The sequence below is a fragment of the Ornithorhynchus anatinus genome, chromosome 5 (genome assembly GCF_004115215.2).
Source record: "Ornithorhynchus anatinus isolate Pmale09 chromosome 5, mOrnAna1.pri.v4, whole genome shotgun sequence".
In the NCBI taxonomy this organism is placed as follows: domain Eukaryota; kingdom Metazoa; phylum Chordata; class Mammalia; order Monotremata; family Ornithorhynchidae; genus Ornithorhynchus; species Ornithorhynchus anatinus.
The window spans coordinates 77,769,201-77,790,736 of record NC_041732.1 but is presented as its reverse complement, the minus strand read 5'-3'; the positions used below and the strand labels follow the sequence as shown (position 1 = coordinate 77,790,736).

The following is a 21,536-nucleotide window of genomic DNA, read 5'->3' as shown; positions in this document are numbered from 1 at the left end:
GGGGGGAGTCCCGGGGGAGGGGGTGCTGCTGTGCGGGCAATGATTGGTGGGGGGCTGAGGGGGTCCCGGGGGAGGGGGGGGCTGCCGTGCGGGTGCTGATTGGTGGGGGGCTGGGGGGGGGTCCCGGGGGAGGTGGGGGCTGCTGTGCGGGCGCTGATTGGTGGGGGGGCTGAGGGGGGGTCCCGGGGGAGGGGGGGCTGCTGTGCGGGCGCTGATTGGCGGCGGGGGGGAGCGGAGAGCGGGCCTCGCCGCCGGACACGTGCGGGACAAGCGGGCGGGTCAGGGGGCGGGCGGGTCAGGGGGCGGGCGGGCGGGCCAGGGAAGGGGCCCCCCGGGCCCCGCAGGAGCAGGAGCAGGAGCAGGAGCAGGAGAAGGCACGGCCGCCACAGCCCCACACCCCCATCGCCGAGGGAGCCGGGACCAGACACCGAGACACCGAGCGGTCACCCCCCGCACCGGGACCCGCACCGGGACCCGCACCGGGACCGAGCCAGGCAGCCACCACCAGGACCGGGACCAGGCCGAGGGACGCAGGAGCCGGACCCGGTCCGAGCCACGGAACCAGAACCGGGACCCGGGTCGAACCGGGGAGAGGCCAGGGGAGGCAGGACCCGGACCAGGACTGAGCCAGGGAGGGCAGGACCAGGACCAGGACCAGGAGCGAGCCTGGGAGAGGCCGAGGGAGGCAGGACCGCAACCGGGACCAGCCCCGCACCGGGACCGAGCCAGGGAACCGGGACCTGGGCCCGGTTCAGGAAGAAGCCAAGGGAGGCAGGAGCTGGACCGGACCAGGACCGGGACTGAGCCAGGGAGGCAGGACCGGGACCAGCCCCGGACCGGGACTGAGCCAGGGAGGCAGGACCGGGACCAGGACCGGGACCAGGACCAGACCAGGACCAGGGAGAGGCCGAGGGAGGCAGGACCAGGACCAGACCAGGACCGGGACTGAGCCAGGGAGGCAGGACCGGGACCAGGACCAGGGAGAGGCCGAGGGAGGCAGGACCGGGACCAGACCAGGACCAGGGAGAGGCCGAGGGAGGCAGGACCGGGACCGGGACCAGACCAGGACCGGGACTGAGCCAGAGACCCAGGACCGGGACCCGGATCGAGCCAGGGAGAGGCCAAGGGAGGAAGGACCAGGACCGGGACCAGCCCCCGATCGGGACTGAACCAGGGAGCCGGGACCCGGACCGGGACCAGGGAGAGGCCAAGGGAGGCAGGACCTCAACCGGGACCAGCCCCGGCCCGGGACTGAGCCAGGGAACCGGGACCGGGGAGAGGCCGAGGGACGCAAGACCTGGACCAGGACCGGGACCGAGCCAGGGAATCAGGTCCCGGACCGGGACCAGGGAGAGGCCAAGGGAGGCAGGACCTAGACCAGGACCAGGACTGAGCCGGGACCAGGACCGAGCCAAGGAGAGGCCAAGGGAGGCAGGACCAGGACCAGACCAAGATCCTGACCCAGAGGGAGGCAGGGATCCGGGGCTGGAGTCAGAGTCCGGACACCCCTGGGGTCACCACCGGCCCGTCCTAGGGGTCACCACCGGCCCCGCTCCGGCCCGCAGATGCCACAGTCGCCGTGGGTGAGTGGGGCCCACTCGGGCCGAGGCCTACACCGCTGGATCCCTCCCCCCAAGCCCCCTATCATTCCCTCCTGTCGTGTGTGTGTGTGTGTGTGTGTGTCCCCACTAACCTGTGACATTGGGGGACAGGAGAACACACCCCGGTGGGGAGGGACTGTCCCTGGAGGGGACGGGGCTCCGGGTCGCATGGGGTAGCTAGCAGGGGGGCACCCGAGATTCGACAAAGCATCCGGGCCCTGCCCGGTTATGAGGTTGTGTATTGTGTGTGTGTGTGTGTGTGTGTGTTGGGGGGGCAGTATTTTGCCCAGACCCCAGGGCAGCTGCCCCCCAGGAGTCTGCTCTCCTAGGGGAGTCTTGATGGGGTGCGGGGGAGAAGGGAGCTGGGCCAAGAAGCACCTTGGGGGTTGCTCTTGGAATCTTAATAATAATAATGATGGCGTTTGTTGAGCGCTTACTGTGTGCAAAGCACTGTTCTTGGGCGCGGGGGAGGATGCAAGGTCATCAGGTCGTCCCACGTGAGGCTCACAGTCTTAATGCCCATTTTACAGATGAGGGAACTGAGGGCCAGAGAAGCAGAGTGACTTGCCCGGAGTCACGCAGCTGACAAGCGGCAGAGCCGGGATTAGAATCCGTGACCTCCGACTCCCCAGCCCGAGCTCTTGCCACCGAGCCACGCTGCAGGCGGCAGGTTGAACCCAAGGCCGGGGGAGGGGGGGCCCAGGGATGACGGCTCCCCTGGGGGCTGTGGATCTACCCAGGCGCAGACCGCCCCTCTTCCCCTCATGCCCCTGCCCCCGCGGACCTTGTTTCCCCCGCTGCGGGACCGTCGGGCGGAGTGCGGCCATCCGTGCCCCCCATCCGTGCCCTGGCCAGCGGGCCCCAGGGGAGGCCTAAGTCAACCGCCTTCCGCTGCACCCTCTGAACCGAGCTGCAGGCCGCTCCCAGTCACCCAGCTCCCATCCGGCCCGCTCCCGCGGCGGGGTGGTCCAGCACGTGGCCGGAGATGTCCTGAAAAGAGAGCAGGGGTGTGGGGGGGGAGGTCCGGACCGGCCCTTCAACCTCAGACCGCCATTGGCAGCGGGGCCCCCAAACCTGGGCCGGGCCGACGGGGGCTGCTCCTCTCGTGAGGGTCCGAGGGCCGGGGTGAAGGAGGGGATGGCGCGACTTGGAGCCGAGCCCAGGGAGGAGAAGGCCCGGCCTCCTCTCTCTGGTCCAACCCAGCATCTCCCCTCTGCGGGTTCCTCCGTGGCGCCCACCTCTCGACTCTGGAGCGGCCCTCGCTCCAGCCCCGTCCTCTGGTCCCCGTGGATCAAAGGGACCGAGATTTCCCCGTGCATGTGTGCACATTCGCACATATACACACATGCACGCAGTACTTGTCGGTGGGAGGGAGATGACAGAGGAGAGGAGCCGCTGGAAAGAGAGCGCTGCTGAAGGCGGGGGGATCGGTGGGAGGAGGAAGAGGCCCCTCACAGGCACACACTCCGGCTCCAGCATCGGCAAAGACTCCCCGTGTCGTCGGGCGACGGGTGTCTAACAAAGCGCCATGGGTCGGGAGGGGGTCCAGCTGGGATGGTCGCGGCCTCTATCCTCTCGAGGACCTTCTCAACCCCGGCTTGGACCAGATCGGGGCCGCCGCTCTCTCTTACCGTCCATCCATCCATCCGTCCGTCCGTCCGTCCGTCCGTCCGTCCGTCCGTCCGTCCGTCCATCCATCCATCCATCCATCCATCCACCCGTCCGTCTGCCCGTCCCGGAGGCAAAGGAGTGGGAGAGGGGAGAAGGCGAGGTGATATTGGCCAGCTTGGTGACAGACCATATGGGGCCAGCGTCCTGCTGAGCGATCGCTCCAACCCCCTTGTGCCGAGAGGTGTGATTTCTCTGTCTTGCACTCTGGGAGCTGAAGCGGCTGTGTCAGCACAAATGGGGGTGGAAGATTCTCTCCCGTCGATCCCACCTGTTCGGCAACAGCTGCGGGGCGGAGAAGGGGTCTGGATGGGGAAGTTCGGAGGTGGCTGCTTCCCCGTGACCTCCTGCCGAACCCCCCTCCCTCCATCCCCGCTTCGGCCCCGTGGCCTGGGTCTGGGCGAGGCCCGCTGTAGATTTATTCTCTGGCTCGGAGCTGATGCTCATGGTTAGAGGGGCTTCCTCGCGAAGTCGTTCATTCATTCAATAGTATCTATTAATAATGTTGGTATTTGTTAAGCGCTTACTATGTGCAGAGCACTGTTCTAAGCGCTGGGGTAGATACAGGGTCATCAGGTTGTCCCACGTGAGGCTCACAGTTAATCCCCATTTTACAGATGAGGTAACTGAGGCCCAGAGAAGTGAAGTGACTCACCCACAGTCACACAGCTGACAAGCGGCAGATCCGGGATTCGAACCCATGACCTCTGACTCCCAAGCCCTGGCTTTTTCCACTGAGCGACGCTGCTTCGCTTACTATGTGCAGAGCACCGTACTGAGTGCTTGGAATCTACAGTTCGGCAACAGATGGTGACGATCCCTGCCCCGTGACGGGCTCGCAGTCTAAAGGGGGGAGATCTAAACGGGGGAGATCACAGTCATCTACCGCCGGCTCTGCCACTCGTCTGCTGGGTGACTTTGGGGAAGCCACTGAACTTCTCTGTGCCTCAGTCACCTCATCTGTAAAATGGGGATTAAAACGGTGAGCCCCACGTGGGACAACCTGATTAACTTGTAGGACCCGGACCCCATCGAGGGCCAAACTGGGGCCTCTTGGGTCTGCTCACCCTCCTCATCCTGGCCTGGCCGCACATCCTGATTTGGCCTTCAACTTGGGGTGAGGGCCCAGAGGTGGGTCGGGCCCCGCCCCAGCCGGGGCCTATAGGTTCCCGAGAGTCAGGAGACCTGGGTTCTAATCCTGGCTCCCTCATTCCCCTGCTGTGTGACCTAGGGCGAGTCACAGCCCCACCGCACTTATGTACATATCCCCTAATTATTTATTTATATCATCGCACGTCTCCCCCTCTAGACTGTCTTTTCGTTGTGGGTAGGGAAGGTGTCAGTTCCACTCCCGTAATGTTCTCTCTCTCAAGTGCTTAGTACAGTGCTCTGCACACAGAAACGCTCAGTAAATATGGTTGATAGGTTGATTAACTGCTCTGTGCCTCAGAGAGAATCGGGATTCAATATCTGTTCTCCCCGCTACTTAGACTGTGACCCCCATGTGGGACAGGGACTGTTTTTGGCCTCATTAACTTGTGGGCAGGGTATGTATCTACTGACTCTGTTGTACTCTCGCAAGTGCTTAGAACATTCATTCATTCATTCAATAGTATTTATTGAGCGCTTACTATGTGCAGAGCACTGTACTAAGCGCTTGGAATGTACAAATCGGTAACAGAGGCAGTCCCTGCCCTTTGATGAGCTTACAGTCTAATCGGGGGAGACGGACAGACAAGAACAATAGCAATAAACAGAACAGTGCTCTGCACACCGTGCGCACTACATCTGACTAGCCCAGTGCTTAGAATGGTGCTTGACACCTAGTAAGTACGTAAGAAAATCAATTTAAAAAGAAAAAGTCCTGCTCCTGGTGGACTAAGGGATCCAGAGGGGGGAAAAGGCTAGCTTGGAGCCTGGGACTGGCGGGACAGCCTGGCTGCAGCTGATCATCCTGCCTGCTGCTTACTCCCGTCTGCATTGGCTCCCGGAGCAGGCTGAATGGCCAGCTCTGCTGCTGCCATCTGCACTGGTTTCTGGTGGGGAGCCAGTAATAATCAAAATAATAATAATGCTGGTATTTGTTAAATGCTTACTCTGTGCCAAGCCCTGTTCCAAGCGCTGGGGGAGATACAAGCTAATTGGGTTGTCCCACGTGGGGCTCACAGTCTTCATCCCCATTTTACAGCTGAGGTCACTGAAGCCCTAAGAAGTGAAGCGAGTCACCCAAGGTCACACAGCAGACAAGTGGAGGAGCCGGGATTAGAACCCACGACCTCAGACTCCCAAGCCCGGGCTCTTTCCACTAAGCCACGTTGCTTGTTCCAGGCAGGGGGACGTTCTCTGTCCCTAGAGCACAGTTTGCAATAATGATAATGTTGGTATTTGTTAAGCGCTTACTATGTGCCGAGCACTGTTCTAAGCGCTGGGGGAGATATAGGGTCATCAGGTTGTCCCACGTGAAGCTCCCGGTCTTCATCCCCATTTTCCGGATGAGGTCACTGAGGCACCGAGAAGTCAAGAGACTCGTCCAAAGTCACACAGCTGACAGGCGGCGGAGCCGGGATTAGAAGCCCGGTCTCTTTCCACTGAGCCAAACTGCTTCTCTGCCATAGTAATGGTAAAAACTGTGGTATTTGTTAAGAGCTTACTATGTGCTAAGCACTGCAGTAAGTGCTGGGATAGTTGGAAGAGAATCGGATCAGATACAACAGTGCTTTGCACATAGTAAGCACTTAACAAATGCCATCATTATTATTATTATTATACAATCCCTGTCCCACATAGGGCTCTCAGTTTAAGTAGGAGAGAGAATAGGTATCGAGTCCCTGTTTTCCAGATGAGGGAACTGAGGCACAGGGAAGTTAGTTGCCCAAGTTCACACAACAATGCACGTGACGGAGCCGGGATTAGAATTTAGAGCCTCTGACTCTCAGGGATTTTTTTTGTAACTAGTAATGATGGTATTTGTGTGCCAAACCCTGCACGCTGCTTCCCCAGTGACTGTCCCTGAGCCTTCAGAAAAACCCAGCAACTTTAATAATGATTTCTATTATGGAACTGGCCACTTAACCTAAAGCGCCGACCTTAGTGCTGAGGTAAAAGCCAGATAATCAGATCTGACACAGTCCCTGTCTCGCATGGGGTCTCATCTAAGGAGGAAGAACCGGTATTTTATCTCCATGTTTCCCAGTATGGCGTAATGGCTAGATCACAGGTCTGGGAGTCAGAAGGTCTTGGTTTCTAATCCCGGCTCCGCCACTCGTCTGCTGTGTGACCTTGAGCTGATCGCTTTTCTTCTCTGTGCCTCGTTACCTCTTCTGTAAAATGGGGGTTGAGACCGTGAGCCCCACATGGGACGGGGACTGTGCCCAACCCAATTTGATTGTAGCCACCCCGAGCTTAGTACAGTGCCTCACACACAGTAAGCGCTTAACAAATACCGCCGTTATTATTACTCGGCTCTGCCACTTGGCAGCTGTGTGACTGTGGGCAAGTCACTTCACTTCTCTGGGCCTCATCACTTCTCTGGACCTCATCTGTAAAATGGGGATGAAGACTGTGAGCCTCACGTGGGACAACCTGATGACCCTGTATCTACCGCAGCGCTCAGAACAGTGCTCTGCACATAGTAAGCGCTTAACAAATACCAACATTATTATTATTATTGTTAGATGAGGAAACGAAGGCACAGAAAGGCTCAGTGACTTTCCCAAGGTCATCCGGTGGCAGAGCAAGGACCAGACTCTGGGTCCCCTGACTCCCATCCCAGGAACCTTCCACGCAGCTACCCTGACCCCACCCCCTGCCTCTGGCCCACTCCCTCCCCTGGGTACTCAGACGCTGCTTGGAGCTCTCCGTCACCTCGCCCCCTCCAACGTCACCTCCCTACTCTCCTTCTACAACCCAGCCCGCACACTTCGCTCCTCCGGTGCCGCTAACCTTCTCACTCTGCCTTCATCTCACCTATCTTGCCACCCGTCCCTGGCCCACATCCTGCCTCTGGCCTGGAACGCCCTCCCTCCTCAAATCCGACACACAATTACTCTCTTCCACTTCAAAGCCTTACAGAAGGCACGGCTCCTCCAGGAGGCCTTCCCTGACTAAGCCCCTCCTAACCCCTTCCTCTTCTCCCACTCCCTTTCTTTGTCCCCTTGACTTGCTCCCTTCATTCATCATCTTCCTTCCAGCCCCACAGCACTTACGATCGTATCTGTAATTTATTTATTCATATCGAGATCTGGCCCCGCCGCTCTAGATTCTAAGCTCGTTGTGGGCAGGGAATGTGTCTGTTTACTCTTGGTTTGTACTGTCCCAGGAGCTTAGTACAGTGCTCTGCACACAGTAAGCGCTCAATAAATATGATTGGATGAATGAATGACCAATCCGAGTCAAGAGTTCTAGGTCAGGCACGTGCCCCGGAAACTCTGGCGAGATTCCCTCCCCTCCAAGCTGCCCCATTCCATGAGAGCTCCTGGAAACTGGGAGATGTGTGGGGATGGAGCTGAGCTGGCCTTTCTCTTTCGCCTTGCCCCTCCCAGGCTCCAGGTGGGATGACCCCGGAGGCAGTGTGCCTTGGAGAGAACTGGAATGATACTACAGCGCTAAGCGCTTAGTACAGTGCTGTGCACACAGCAAGTGCTTAATAAAAACGATCGAATGAGTGAACAATGGGATGCCTGTAGGGCTGGTCAACACAGGGGCCTGTCCTTTCCTTTAGAGTTGGTCCCCGCAAGCCCTGTCATTCATTCAGCTGTATCTATTGAGCACTTACTGTGTGCAGAGCACTGTATTAAGCGCTTGGATAGTATAGTTCAGCAACAAAGAGAGATAATCCCTGCCCACACAAGCATACAGTCCGAGGGCCACATCCCCGGACGGAGAGCCCAGGATGCCGGAGGGAGCCAGGGGTGGGCATGAGGGCAGCGAGGGCCTCCTGGGCCAGGAGTGGGGGAAGCGAGCCCTCTATCTGCCTGGACTCTCCCCAGCTCCCGACCTGGGAATCCTGGAAGGGACACGTGCCCCGAAACGAAGGTGCGGGCTCCCCCGGGGTCGGCGGCAGAGACTCGTCTCCCCCCTCCCGGCAGCCCTGACTCCCCGGCTGCCCCTCCCTGGCTTGGCTGTGGTGAACCGATGTTTTTCTTTCTCCAAATGGGCCTTTTGGCCCAGGGAGCTCTGTGACCAGCTGAGAGCCTGGCCGGTGGAGGAATAGAGACCGGGCGCTGGTGGTCAGCCTTGCTGGTTGCCCCCCACCGCCCCTGGGGCAAGGTGCAGAGGGAGGGTCTCTGGGAGCCAGGGGGACTGGGGATGGCTTCAGCTGGGCCCAGCTGCCGGGCCAGTGGGGAGACTAGGGAAGAGACAAGGGGGTGCGGGTGGGAGTGGGGGGGGGTTTCTTTTTCCGTAGGACAGGCCGAACTCTGAAAGTCCAACTCTCCACCCCTTGTCGTCCTCCCCGATCTAGAGGTCCCAGGGTTGAAAGTCCCCGGAGCCATGAAGAAGGCGGCAGCCCCCCGGCGGGCTTCCGAACTGCCCCCTGCCCCACCCCGGACTAGGGTCATCTCCAAGTCAGCCCAGGTGAGTGGGTGCGGCCGTGGGGGCGGGGGGGGGGGGTTGAGGGGAGCAGAGCCGAGGGCGGCTCTTTCCCGGGGGACCCTGGGCCGTTGGGGGCACGGGAGGTGGCGGCTGTGCTGTGGGAAGGGCCAGGTTGGGCCTAGCGGCCGGCCTTTTCTGTCCTCACCAACTTTCCTCGTGGTTCCCCAGACGCCATCCCAACTCACCGGCTGTAGCTGAACCCCTTTCTCCCAGGAGCACTTTCAAACCGCACCCAACCCATTTTATAGAGGAAGAAACCGAGGTGCAGGGAGGGCAAAGAGGCCCGTCCTGGCTCCCTGGTGGAGCAGAGGCTAGTGGTCCCTGGGCTGCCCTGACTCTCTCCCGATGCCTTTCAGGAGTATTTAATGAGTGCCTGCTGGGGGCCTAGCTCTGAACTCAGCACTTGAGAGAGTACAAAGAGGTAAAAGACATAATTCCTACCCTGAAGGAGCTCTCTCTTCTCCTCCTCCTCCCCCCCACCACACCCACCATCCCTTTTCACCCTCTAGCCCTCAGGCTGGGAAGACAGGGGCGGCAAGCAGCCTGCATCCAAGGAACCGAAAGGCTGTCCCTTTTCCTCCCACCCCACCCCTTCCCTTTCCCCTTTCCCCCTCTGTCTCATCAGCCCCCTGTACAAGCCCTCAGGGTTGAGTATCCTCCGGTCTGAGGACCCCCGGCCGGGTCTGCCCGGCAGGATCCGGCAGCAGCGGGGTGGGAGTGGAGGAGCTACGGGTTCTGCTCACCCCTTGGCTCTGGATGGGGGTGTCTGGACCCCCAAGGAGCCCCTCCTCCCCGCAGCCAAGCACAGAGCTCTGGAAGCAACAGGGCCGGCGGGTCGGCCGGCATAGGGGTGGGGAGAGGGCTGGGCGAGCCTGGGTGGACTCTCCGTCCCGAGATCCGGGGCGGTGGGAGATGAGGGGTCTGGGTGAACAGCGAGGGAAGGCGAAAGGCGAGACGGAGTGGGCTTCCTCCGGCTTGGAGGGGCCCGGGGTGGAGGGGTTGGGTCGTGGTTGTTGATTTCATCCCCGCCGAGCTGCGGTTCCCCCACTCCCTTGCAGTACGTGGGCTCCTTTGTCCTGGAAGATCTGGGGCTCCAGGAGATGGTGTGGATGGTGCAGCAGCAGCTGTGGGCGCTGAAGGTCAGTGGACACGGGTGGGGGGCGGTCCCTGAGCCAGACCCCCCGACTGGTTACCTCTACCCACCCCTCCCATCCACCCGAGGCCGGCTTTCCTTCCCTGACCCTGCACTCTCCCCGGGGTCTCCTGTCAGGTTGGTGATGGGGGCGGCTCCTTGGCCCCGGGGGGCGTCCAGCCAGGAGTTGGGAGAGGACCACCCGAGGCTGCACCCGAGGCTGCATCCCAAATTAGGACAGAGTTAAAGGGCCTGAGGTGGAAGCATGAAGGAGAAGCAGCGTGACTCAGTGGAAAGAACCCGGGCTTGGGAGTCAGAGGTCATGGGTTCTAATCCCAGCTCTGATGCTTGTCAACTGTATGACTTTGGGCAAGTCACTTAACTTCTCTGTGCCTCAGTTACCTCATCTGGAAAATGGGGATTAAGGCTGTGAGCCCCACGTGGGACAACCTGATCACTTGTATCCCCCTTAGCGCTTAGAACAGTGCTTTGCACATAGTAAGCACTTAACAAATATCATTATTATTATTATTTCCCCATTCCCTTTCTCCCCGAGGTTTTCCCTCTTCTCTCTCCTCCCATCTCCCCTATCTTCCTGCCTAAGCCGGGCCTGAGGATGAGTGTGGTGACCTCCGGGTGTGTGGTGCCAGGCAGGCAGACCGCCTGCTCCCTTGATTGGTGTGGGCCAGGGTCAGAGGGCATTAAGGGCTCTGACTCACTGTTTTTTCTCTCTCTCTCCCCTCCCTCATTGTCCAGGACTGTCCCCGGCGCAGAGCTGTCCTCCTCAAATTTAGCCTCCAGGGTCTGAAGATCTACAGTGCCGAGGGAGAGGTAAGGGTTGGGGCTGGGGCTAGGCCAGGTCTGGGCAGGGACTCAGGCAGAGGCTGAGACTGAGTTGGGACTTTTTGCTTGGGTTCCCACTTCTCATCAAGGCACGGAGGTCTCCCCATCTTTGTCCCCGTGATACCCCCTTGTCCATACCCCCTGGCCCTGGAGAGTGCTGTGTCGCTGCCCTAGGGTTCGCAACTCTCCTAGGCCCAAGAACTGCTTGGGCACTGCCATTCTAGACCTGGCTCACACTCTGGAGTGGCCACTGAGGCCTACTCTGGAGTGTGAAGCAGGAAGCTTCCTGCACCTTTCCTCCCTGCTCCACTTCCTCCCGGAATCCACAGGCTTAGCTGCTTCTCCTTCATGCTTCCACCTCAGGCCCTTTAATTCTGTCCTAATTTGAGATGCAGCCCTCAGGGGCATCCTCCCTCGGGTGCTCCTCTCCCTTAGACTAACTAGGCTCCATCACCCTGTTACCCTCAACCTGAGAATGAAAGGAAAGTTCGGTTTTTTCCCCTGGAAACACTGCTGTCTTTACTTGTACTCTACTGCGGTCCCCCAAGGGCCTTTCTCTGGCTCCTTATTAGTACAGGAGGGCAGCAGTGACATGGATTTTCTTTAAGAAAAGTTATTTCCCCGAGCGGAATTCAGTGCTTAGGGACCCAGACCCAAGATAGAAGAGAGGCTGCAGTTCCCAGGCCTGCAGCAGCAAAGCCTAAGGGAAAGAGCATGGCCCTAAGAGTCAGAAGACCTGGGTTCTAATTACAGCTCCGCTGTGTGACCTTGGGGAAGTCACTTCATTTCTCTGGGCCTCGGTTTCTTCATCTGTAAAATGGGGGGTAAATACCCGTCTTTCCTCTGTACCCTCTCCTGTTACCCCAAGACGACTCCCCATTTTCCATTCTACCATCCGAATCAGGGGGAGACAGAAGGTCCCTTCCAATCAATTCATCAATAATATTTATTAAGCACCTACTATGTGGGAATTAGTAGACAGTGGTCCCTGCCCTCAAGGAGTTTGCAGTCTAAGGTGGCTGAGAGACTAAAATAATGTACAGATAGGAAGAGGAAGGCCACAATATGATGCATGAGACGTACGAAAATGCTACAGGAGGTATGAGTATGTAAATGCAGAGGTGGTTTAGGAGTGCTGAAAGTGGGAGTATAGCCTAGAGCAAGTAGAAATTAAGGGAGGAAGACCTCTTGGAGGAGATGAGTAAGACTGTGGTGGGCAGGGAATGTGCCCACCGGCTCAATTGTATTGTACTCTCCCCAGTGCTCAGTACAGTGCTCTGCACACAGTAAGTGCTCAATCAATATGATAGATGTGAATTCAGAAGGACCTTGAAGATGGGGAAAAAACAGGACTCCCAGATGTGAAGACAGAGGGAGCTCCGGGCAAGAGGAAAGTGTGGGCAAGAGGTCGTCGGTGGGAAAGATTCATTCATTCATTCATTCATTCATTCAATAGTATTTATTGAGCGCTTACTATGTGCAGAGCACTGTACTAAGAGCCTGGAATGTACAAATCGGCAACAGATAGAGACAGTCCCTGCCCATTGACGGGCTTACAGTCTAATCGGGGGCACCTAGAGAATAAAGTACCTGGAGGGGAACAAAACATGTGAGCTGGGGCGTGGTGAGAGGAGAGGGTAGATAAGTAGTAGGGAGAGAGCTGATGGATTGCCTCGAAGCCATTGGTCAGGAAATTCTGTTCGATGTGGAGAGGAATGGGTAAACATTGGAGGTTTGAGGAGTGGGGAGATGTGCATTGAATGATTTTTTAAGAAAGATGGTCTGGGTAGCAGGGTGAAGTATGAACTGGAGAGAGGAGAGGCTGGAGGCAGGGAGGTGTGTGAGGAGGCTGATGCAGTGGTCCAGATGGGGCATAGTCCAGTCACCAGCATGGTGGCACTTTGGGTGGAGAGGAAGGGGTAGATTCTGGAAAGGTTGTGAAGGAAGAGCTGACAGGATTTAGTGACTGACTGATTATGCAGGTTAAATGAGAGAGATGAGTCAAGGATAATGCCAAAGCTGTGGGCTTGTGGGACAGGGAGGTTGGTGGTGGTGTCAACAGTGATGGAAAAGTTAGTGGGAGGGAAGGATTTGGGAGGGAAGATGAGGAGTTCTGTTTTGGACAGGTTGAGTTTGAGGGGTTGATGGGACATCCAGGTAGCGCTATCCTGAAAGCGGGAGGAAATGCGAGACTGCAGAGGAGGAGAACAGCGGAGGCTGGAGAGAGAGATTCGGGAGAGAGAGATTTGGGAGTCAGCGGCTTAGAGACGGTAGCCGAAGCGGTGGGAGCGGATGAATCCTTCCAGGGAGTGGGTGTGAATTGGAAATGAAAGGGAATCCGGAAGAGAGCCCTGCTGGACCCTCACAGTTAAAGAGAGGGTGGGAGGGCAGAGGAAGAGCAGGCAATAGATTCAGTCAAAGCGGTAGGAAGTGAACCCGGAGAGGCTGGGGTCAAGTTTCCAGGAAAAAGATTTGAGGAGATTGGATGGGACTGGGAGGACGGAGGTGGGGCGGTACCTGGATGGGGCACTAGGTTTTTTGGGGCGAGGGGAGACGTGGGTGTGTTTGAAGGCAGAAGTTAGAGTGGGGCAGCCGCCGGAGCCCTGGGTGGATCCCGGGCAGCGGCGACCTGCCCCAGGTGGCCTTGGGAGGCGTTGGGCACAGGGACCCTCTCCCGGGGCGGGCCCAGAGAGGCACTGGTGCCGGTCATGGTGGCGGTGGTGGTGGGACATTGGGCCCTTCTGGCAGGCGGGGGTGGGCCGGGGGCGGGACGTCCGGGCAGCGGTGGCCATCCCAGCGGCTGCTCTTACTGCTGCTGCAGGGGAACAAAGCCCAGTGCAGTAGCTGCCCCATGGCGGGGGGACCTCCTGCCCGGCTGTTGTGGCTGCAACCCCCCAATCCCGACGTCCCCCCGCGTCCCCGGGGGTTCCCAGGTCCTTCTGATGGCCCACGCTCTGAGGAGGATCGTCTACTCCACCTGGTGCCCCGCCGACTGCCAATTTGCCTTCGTGGCCCGGAATCCGCACGGCCCAGCCAGCCAGCTCTTCTGCCACCTGTTTGTGGGAAGCCAGCCTGGCGAGGTACCCGGGGCTGGATGTGGGCAGGAGGGAGGGGGGCTGGGAGCTCGAGGTGGGCAGGAGGGAGGCAGGGCCCCGATCTCTCCTTCGGTAGAGAAGCAGCGTAGTGTGCTGGACGGAGTACGGGCCCGAGAGTCAGAAGGTCATGTGTTCTAATACCGGCTCTGCCACATATCTGCTGTGTGACCTTGGACAAGTCACTTTACTTCCCCGTGCCTCAGTTACCTCATCTGTTAAATGGGGGTTGAGACTGTGAGCCCCACGTGGGACAGGGACTGTGTCCAACCCGATTTGCTTGGAATAATAATAATCATGACGGTATTTGTTAAGGGCTTACTATGTGCCAGGCACCGTACTCTTCGCTGGGATAGATTCCAGGTAATCCGGTTGTCCCACGTGGAGTTCACAGTCTTAATCCCCATTTTACAGATGAGGGAACTGAGGCACAGAGAAGTCAAGTGACTTGCCCAGAGTTACACAGCTGATCAGTGGCAGAGGCGGGATTAGAACCCACGATCTCTGACTCCCAAGCCCGGGCTCTTTCCACTAACCCATGCTGTTTCTCTACCCCAGTGCATAGTATGGTGCTTGGCACATTGTAAGCGATTAACAAATACCGCAATTATTCTTATTATTTTTTAAAGTCCTGTCCTGCTGCTAGGCCTGGGGGAGTTGTGGGTGGCCTGCGCCCTTGGGGGCTCGGGGTCCTCCACAGCTCTGCTTGCATCCTCGCCTGGTCCGGGGGTGACCGTGGGATCAGCCCTCATCCCGGGGCCTTCCGGTCTTTTGCTGACAGAGGCCCGGCCGCTGCTTCGCCTCTGAATTTTTGGGGGCGAGGTGTAAATAGCAGCCTGCAGCCTGATCTAAAAGCCCCGGGATCTGGGCACCTGTGGCTATAAAGCTGATGCTTCTGTTCCTGTTCAGTTTTTCTTCTGCTTCCCATTCTTCATCCCCGGGGAGGGAGGTTGGAGGGGACCCAGGTGACCGAGGTTCCTGGATCAGGGCGAGTTCTGCAGCAAGGCTGGGGGGAGAAGGGAGTGGGAGAAGCCCCAAGGGCTGCAGTGATTGAAGGAAGGAGCAGGGGACTCCCGGGGGGTCCCAGGAAGAGGCTGCCCCCACCATGAGCCTGCCAAGGGAAGCAGTGTGGCCTAGTGGATAGAGCACAGGTCTGGGAGTCAGAAGGACCTGGCTTCTAATCCCAGCTCCGCCATGAGCCTGCTCTGTGACCTTGGGCAAGTCACTTTACGTCTCTGTGCCTCAGTTCCCTCATCTGTAAAATGGAGATTAAGACCGTGAGCCCCATGTGGGGCAGAGACTGTTTCCAACCCGATTAGCTTGTATCTACCCCAGGGCTTAGTACAGTGCCTGGCACTTACTAAGCAGTTAGCAAATACCGTAATTATTATTATTAAGTGCCCGCCGAGCTCATGCCGATTCCCGTCGCCAGGTCCAGATCCCGCACTTGCTGCTCTGCCGTTCCTTCCAGCTCTCCTACGTCCTGCAGCACCCCGAGGACCGGGCCCGCCCCCGCCCCCGCGTGGGGCCGCCCTCCGGAGAGCCCCCGAAGCCGCAGTCCGGGACCCCCGGCCCGGCGGGCGGGCTGCGGGAGCCTCTCGGCAAGGACCAGGTCTCCCACAACGTCCTGGCGCTGGTCTCCTTCCGCCGGCTCCCGCCTCAGGGGGACGGGGCCGTCCCCGGCAGCACGGTGAGTGGCCTCTCCCTCGCGGCCTCACCGGAGTCGCCCCCGCCACGGTCTTGGCTGCCCCGGGTGCCCCGGAACGGGCCGGGGAGCAGCCCCTCTGCTGCCAACCTCTCGCCCCTCCACACCAGAAGAAGGAGGAGTGAGGGAGGGTGTGCCAGAATCATGTCCCTCCTTTCCTCCTCCCTCTCTCCATCCTCCTCCTTCCCTAAATCTGCCAGTGTTTCAAGCCGACTCCTGGGCACCGTTCCAGTCAGGCTGATTCCCCGGAGTCTCTGGACTTAACACACCTCCTCAAGGAGGAGCCTGGATGCGGACTGGTTGCCTTCTGATCCCTGGAGGGGGTCCCAGTTCAGTTCCTCCACCCGAGGCTGGGGGGGGTGTCAGGGTGTGTCCAGGCCCTCGGGGCAGAGGGCTGGAAGGCAGGAGTTGGGATTGGAGCGGCCGGGAGGGGTCGGCTTTGCTGTGGGATCCCCCCGGGGCCGTTGGCTGGGTCGGCCACCCCCAGCCGCTTTCCACCCCCAGCCGGCGGCACCAAAGGGACCGGTCCCCCACTTCGTCCCCCGCCCTACCATTTCCAGAAAGAGGCTCCAGAGCCAGAAGGCCGCGGCGGTTCCCGCAGCTCACGCTTGGGGAACCCCTACTGCTCCCCGACCCTGGTGCGCAAGAAGGCCATCCGGAGCAAGGTGCTGCGCTCGGGGGCCTACCGCTGCTCCACCTACGAGACGCAGCTGCAGCAGTCGGCACAGGATGCCCGTGAGTGGCTCCCGCCCCCGCCCCCGGCCGGGGTGGCCCGTGGGACCCGGTCCTGGGACCCCAGGCCCGAGAGAGCAAGGTCATCCACGTCAGGCCCGGGGGCTCCCAGCCGCTCCCTCAACAGCTGGCCTGGCCGCGCCTGGAAGGTGGTGGTGGTCGCGGCCCCTCGGGTCCCTGGCCTCCCTCCTTTGGGTGAGGGATGTTGGCGGTGGGGGGGCGGCCTGCTCCATCTGGGGGTCTGGGGAGCCTGGGTTGGCCGGGCCTGAGGTCTGGAGGAGTTAGCGGGGTGGATCAGGAAGTGCTGGGGGTCTCTCCTGACATCTGTCTCACCTTTTTACTGCAGTCCCTGCCTCCTGGGATGGCGGGGGCCAGGGGGGCCTGGTCTGGCTGGTGGAGAGTGGGGGCAGCCTGACGGAGAACATCTGGGCCTTCGCAGGGCTCTCCAGGTGAGCCCTGGGACCCCGGTCCAGCTCTCCCCACCCCCCACCCGCCCCGGCCCCAGCCGAGCAGGGCCATTCCCCACCTCCTAGGGTCCTGGCAGAGTTGGCAGGACCGCCCGCGCACACCACGCTCTGGAAATAGTTGCGGCTCTCTCCCACAGCTAACAACCCCGCGGGCGCTGCGGTGGGGGCGGCGGGGAGCTTGGTCTGACGAGGAGCCTGCCCCCCCGCAGACCTGATGGAGCCTGCTGGCGAGGGGAGGGGGCCGGGCCGGGCCCCGGGTCCGACCCTCCTCAGTGTCGGGGGCCGGAGCCCAGCTCCGTCTAGGAGAGGGCCAGGACAGGCAGCCCCTTCGGAGCCAGCGCCGGGCGGCCGGAAACGCCCCAGCAGTGATAAGACGGAACGGGCAGAGAGGAGTGGGTGTCGGGGAGGGGCAGGGAGGGGCCGGACCCCAGTGGGTGGTGGGTGGGAGCGGCTCCCGCAGGGTCCCCGGCTCCCCCCCAGGGCCCGGGCCTTGGCGCTCCTCCGAAGAGACGTTCTGGGCACCTTCCTGCTCTGGCCGGAGCCGGGGTCCGGAGGCCAGTGGAGCTTGTCGGTGAGGACACAGTGCGGGGTCGTACCCCACCAGATCTTCAGAAACCACCTGGGCAAGTTCTACGTGGAGGTGAGTTCCCCTCAGCCGAGCCCCTCCCGCCCCCATCCCCCCTGCTCTGCTTCATCCGTTCATTCGATCGTATTTATTGAGTGCTTACTGCGTGCAAAGCACTGTAACAATAATAATAATCACGGTGTTTGTTCAGCGCTTACTATGTGCCAAGTACTGTTCGAAGCGTTGGGGTAGATGCAAGGTAATCAGGTCCCTGTCTCACATGACGCTCACACTCTTACTCCCCATTTCACAGGTGAGGTAACTGAGGCGCAGAGAAGTTAAGTGACTTGCCCAGGTCACACAGCCGACGTGGCGGCGATGGGATTAGAACCCACGACCTCTGACTCCCGAGCCCGTGCTCTTGCCACTAGGCCCTACTGTTTCCCATATGCCTTGCTCTAAGTGCTTGGGAGAGTATAACAATAAACAGACCCAGTCGAGGTTACAGTCTAGAGGGGGAGGCAGATATTAATACACAAATAGATAAATAACAAATAAATTCATTCATTCAATCAATGTGCAGAGCACTGTACTAAGCGCTTGGAATGTACAAATCGGTAACAGATAGAGACAGTCTCTGCCCTTTGACGGGCTTAAGGTCTAATCGGGGGAGACGGACAGACAAGAACATTGGCAATAAATAGAATATACTTAAGTGCTGTGGGGCTGGGAGGGGGGAATTAATGCAGGGAGTAAAGGTGACACAGAAGGGAGTGGGAGAAGAGGAGAGGAGGGCTTAAGGAAGGCTTCTCGGAGGAGATGTGCCCTCAGTAAGGCTTTGGAAGCGGGGGAGAGCATTTGGCTGTCTGATGTGAGGAGGGAGAGCATTCCAGGCCAGAGGCAGGATGTGGGCGAGTGGTCGGCGGCGAGACAGCCGAGACCCTTCCCAGACTTGGACCGCTTTAGTCGGGACTGTGTAGGGGGTTGACTAGCTGAAAGAATTAGAGATGAAGAAGGCTTCGTTCAGGGGAAAGGATGGGGTGTCTAGGGTGTCTTCGGAGAAATGCATGGCGGTGCGCTAGACTGTATTAGACTCTAAGCCTGTTGTGAGCTGGGAACGTGTGTCATGTTGTTATGGCGTACTCTTCCAAGTGCTCTGGATTCAGTAAGTGCTCAGTGAATAGGATTGACTGACTACTTAGCGCTGAGAAAGAAGATTGGGGAGTCCCCAAGCAGGGGCGGATTGCCCCCTGGAGAGCCTCCCCGGTCTTGGAAAGTCCAACCTCCTCCTCTTTCCCGCCTCCCTTCCCATCCCCGGGTACCGAGGGAGCGGCCGGATGGCGATGAGCCTCCCGGGCCAGGGGAGCGGCAACGGGCACGGCGTCTCTTCTCGCCCGGTTCCAGCACCTGACGGCCGAGTTCCCCAGCCTGGACGCCCTGGTGGAGCACTACTCTGGCGCAGAACGCGGACTCTTCTGCTCCCTGGACATGGGCCGCCTGAACCACTGTTACGAGGAGGACGACTGCGGCGGGGAGGCCTGCCCGGGCCCCGACTCCAGCCGAGCGCCCCGGCTCTGTGGCCAGGCCAAGCCGCAGACGGTCGGGCAGGAGCTGGGCTAACGTCGGCCCCTCGCCCCCACCCCGCCTCGGGGGTTCGCTGGGACCCCAGCCCTCCCACCCGCTCCCGCCCAGCACTCGGAGGGGATGAATAGTCACGTACGTCCCCCCGGGTCGTGTCAGCGCTCTCCACCGGCTGATGTCACTCTCTCCCCGAACGAGTCCCTCTCATTGCTTTGCTGCTTCTTTGGGTTTTAGAGCCCAGGGTCTGGAGGTGGGGAGGGGAGGTGGAGGGCGCTTGGCTAGTGGCCACTGTGCGGGATGCCCTCGTTAGGCCTTGACCGAGCCTTTGGGCCAGGCAGGGAGGCTCTCACGTTGATGTGCTGGGTGGCCGTGGCTGAGTTGCTTAGCCTCTCCGGGCCTTAGGCTTGCCCCTCCCGGGGCTAACGTAGACCTACCTCAGAGCGGGGATGAAGCTCGCTCCCGCCCCAGTTCTGAGGCGCCCTGTCCCTCCTGCGGCCTCGGTGGCGGGACTGATTCCCTTAATCCTCCGTGGCACCTGGAATGTAGGGAGCGCGGGGGCTGTCCGGGGCAAAGGGGTACCCCAGCCTGGGCAGGGTCTGTGGAAGCCAAGAGCTGTGGGGATGGGGGCGTCCAGATGGGCAGAGCTCTCTGGGAGGAGAAATGCCGGGGCTTCCTCTCTCACTTCCAGCCCGGGGGCTCTTGATGTTTGAGGAAGATCTGCTCCCTTTCCGTGAGGGAGCCAAGGGACGCTGAGGGAATTAGGGATGACGACCGACCTTCTCAACTCCTTGCAGCTGTTGGAGGGAAGAGGAGGACGAAGAGGGAAGGAAGTTGCGCTTCTCATTTGCACTTGAGACGGGAAGTCCCCGACAGCACTGATGCTCGCAGTCGCCTAAGCGGAGGGGCCGAGGGGATGGGGCTGGAGGGGTGGAGAGGGCACGGGGAGGTGGGCGCTGCTGGAGGACGCCCTTGCCCACTCCCCTTCCTGGTACTGGCCTTGAGGGGGTCCTCTTTCGGCTCACCCCTCTACCACGTGGGAACCCCCCCGCCCCCCAGTTAATCGTGAGGCCCTTGTGGTTCAGGGACCGTGTCTAACTGATCTTGGATCCACACCAGTGTCTAGCACAGGGCTACACTGTGCTAGACTTTAAACTCATAGACTGTAAGATCATTATGGGCAGGGAACGTGTCTGCTAATTCCGTTGTACTCTCCTAAGCGCTGAGTACAGCGCTCTGCACATAGTAAACGCTCAATAAATATCACTGCTTCACGCTCGATCGACACCGTAACTAAATCAACGGGTTAAATCCTGATTGGTTTAACCCAGTTTGGTGGTGGGCTGACATTATTCCCTCTTGCTGACAAAGAACCCCCTTTTGGCTCTGAGATCAGCAAAGACAAGAAGCGACTGCAGGGGTCCAGGAAAGCCTCGGTAGGTGGAGCCTGGGCTCAAACGAATCCTAATTTTTTGGCTGCTGAACTCCCTAAACTCCTGGGATTTGATGTGTTTACTGCATTGGAAAAGAATAAAAGTATTTCACCCAAATTGGAGCTGGAGCCGCCTTTCTGGGGAACTCTCTGTGGGCTGTGTTTCCCAGAAGGGAAAGAAGCAGAATGACCTACTGGATATTCATTCATTCATTTGATAGTATTTATTGAGCACTTACTATGTGCAGAGCACTGTACTAAGCGCTTGGAATGTACAATTCGGCAACAGATAGAGACAATCCCTGCCCATAGATAGACCATGGGCTTAGAAGTCAGAGGACCTGGTTTCTAATTCCGGCTCTGCCACTTGAATGCTGTGTGACCTTGGGCAAGTCACTTAACTTCTCTATGCCTTAGTTCCCGCAACTGTAAAATAATAATAATTGTGGTATTTGTTAAGCGCTTACTATGCGCCAAGCACTCTTCTAAGTGCTGGGAGATACAAAGTCATCAGGTTGTCCTACGTAGTCTTAATCCCCATTTTACAGATGAGGTAACTGAGGCACAGAGAATTATTAAGTTATTTGTTAAGCGCTCACTGTGGGCCCGGCACTGTACTAAGCACTGGGGTGGGTACGAGCAAATCGGGTGGAACAGAGACCTTGTCCCACGTGGGGCTCCCAGTCTCAATCCCCATTTTACAGATGAGGGAACTGAGGCACAGAGAAGCGAAGTGGCTTGCCCAAGGTCACACAGCAAACATGTGACAGAGCTGGGATCAGAACCCATTTCCTCTGACTCCCAAGCCCGGGATCTTACCACTAAGCCATGGATTCCAGACTTGTTCCTCTACTACTTAGACTGTGAACTCCATGTGGGACAGGGACTGTGCCCAACCTATTTAATTTGTATTTATCCAGAGTTAAGAGGAGATCTTGACACATAGTAAGCGCTTAAGACAAACCATAGTGAAAAGAAAGAATGGGAATCTAAAACACCTGGGTCTTTTTTGCCTCATCAACTCTCTCCTTCACCCATGCTGGATAACAGTAGAGTCCACGATGAGCTCCTGGCAGGTGGGACTGGTCACTACCCCCGGACCCGGACATGCTGCAGAAGGGCGATTTTG

At 59.0% G+C, this 21,536-nt stretch overlaps 1 protein-coding gene across 2 annotated transcripts; it reads left to right on the top strand.

Annotated features, from left to right (window-relative positions):
• Window positions 1–996: 996 nt before the first annotated feature.
• Window positions 997–20,530, top strand: SH2D5 (SH2 domain containing 5). Of its 2 annotated transcripts, none has more exons than XM_029064366.2 (10): window positions 997–1,583; window positions 8,731–8,843; window positions 9,920–10,000; window positions 10,750–10,824; window positions 13,770–13,916; window positions 15,361–15,618; window positions 16,194–16,368; window positions 16,712–16,814; window positions 17,313–17,472; window positions 18,802–20,530. In XM_029064366.2, exons 2-10 carry the CDS (start codon window positions 8,760–8,762, stop codon window positions 19,015–19,017), a joined length of 1,299 nt encoding a protein of 432 aa, XP_028920199.1. In that variant the 5' UTR covers window positions 997–1,583; window positions 8,731–8,759; the 3' UTR covers window positions 19,018–20,530. The 2 variants fall into 2 exon arrangements, with proteins under 2 accessions (XP_028920199.1, XP_028920200.1); XM_029064367.2 differs by lacking the exon at window positions 997–1,583 and adding an exon at window positions 2,243–2,271.
• Window positions 20,531–21,536: the final 1,006 nt, after the last annotated feature.

Excerpts from the sequence above, each read along its gene's own strand:
- SH2D5 (XM_029064366.2), top strand. The coding sequence starts at position 8,760 with ATGAAGAAGGCGGCAGCCCCCCGGCGGGCTTCCGAACTGCCCCCTGCC. Across the intron at positions 10,001-10,749 it reads AGCAGCTGTGGGCGCTGAAG|GACTGTCCCCGGCGCAGAGC; the intron begins GTCAGTGGACAC and ends CTCATTGTCCAG. Across the intron at positions 13,917-15,360 it reads TGGGAAGCCAGCCTGGCGAG|GTCCAGATCCCGCACTTGCT; the intron begins GTACCCGGGGCT and ends TCCCGTCGCCAG.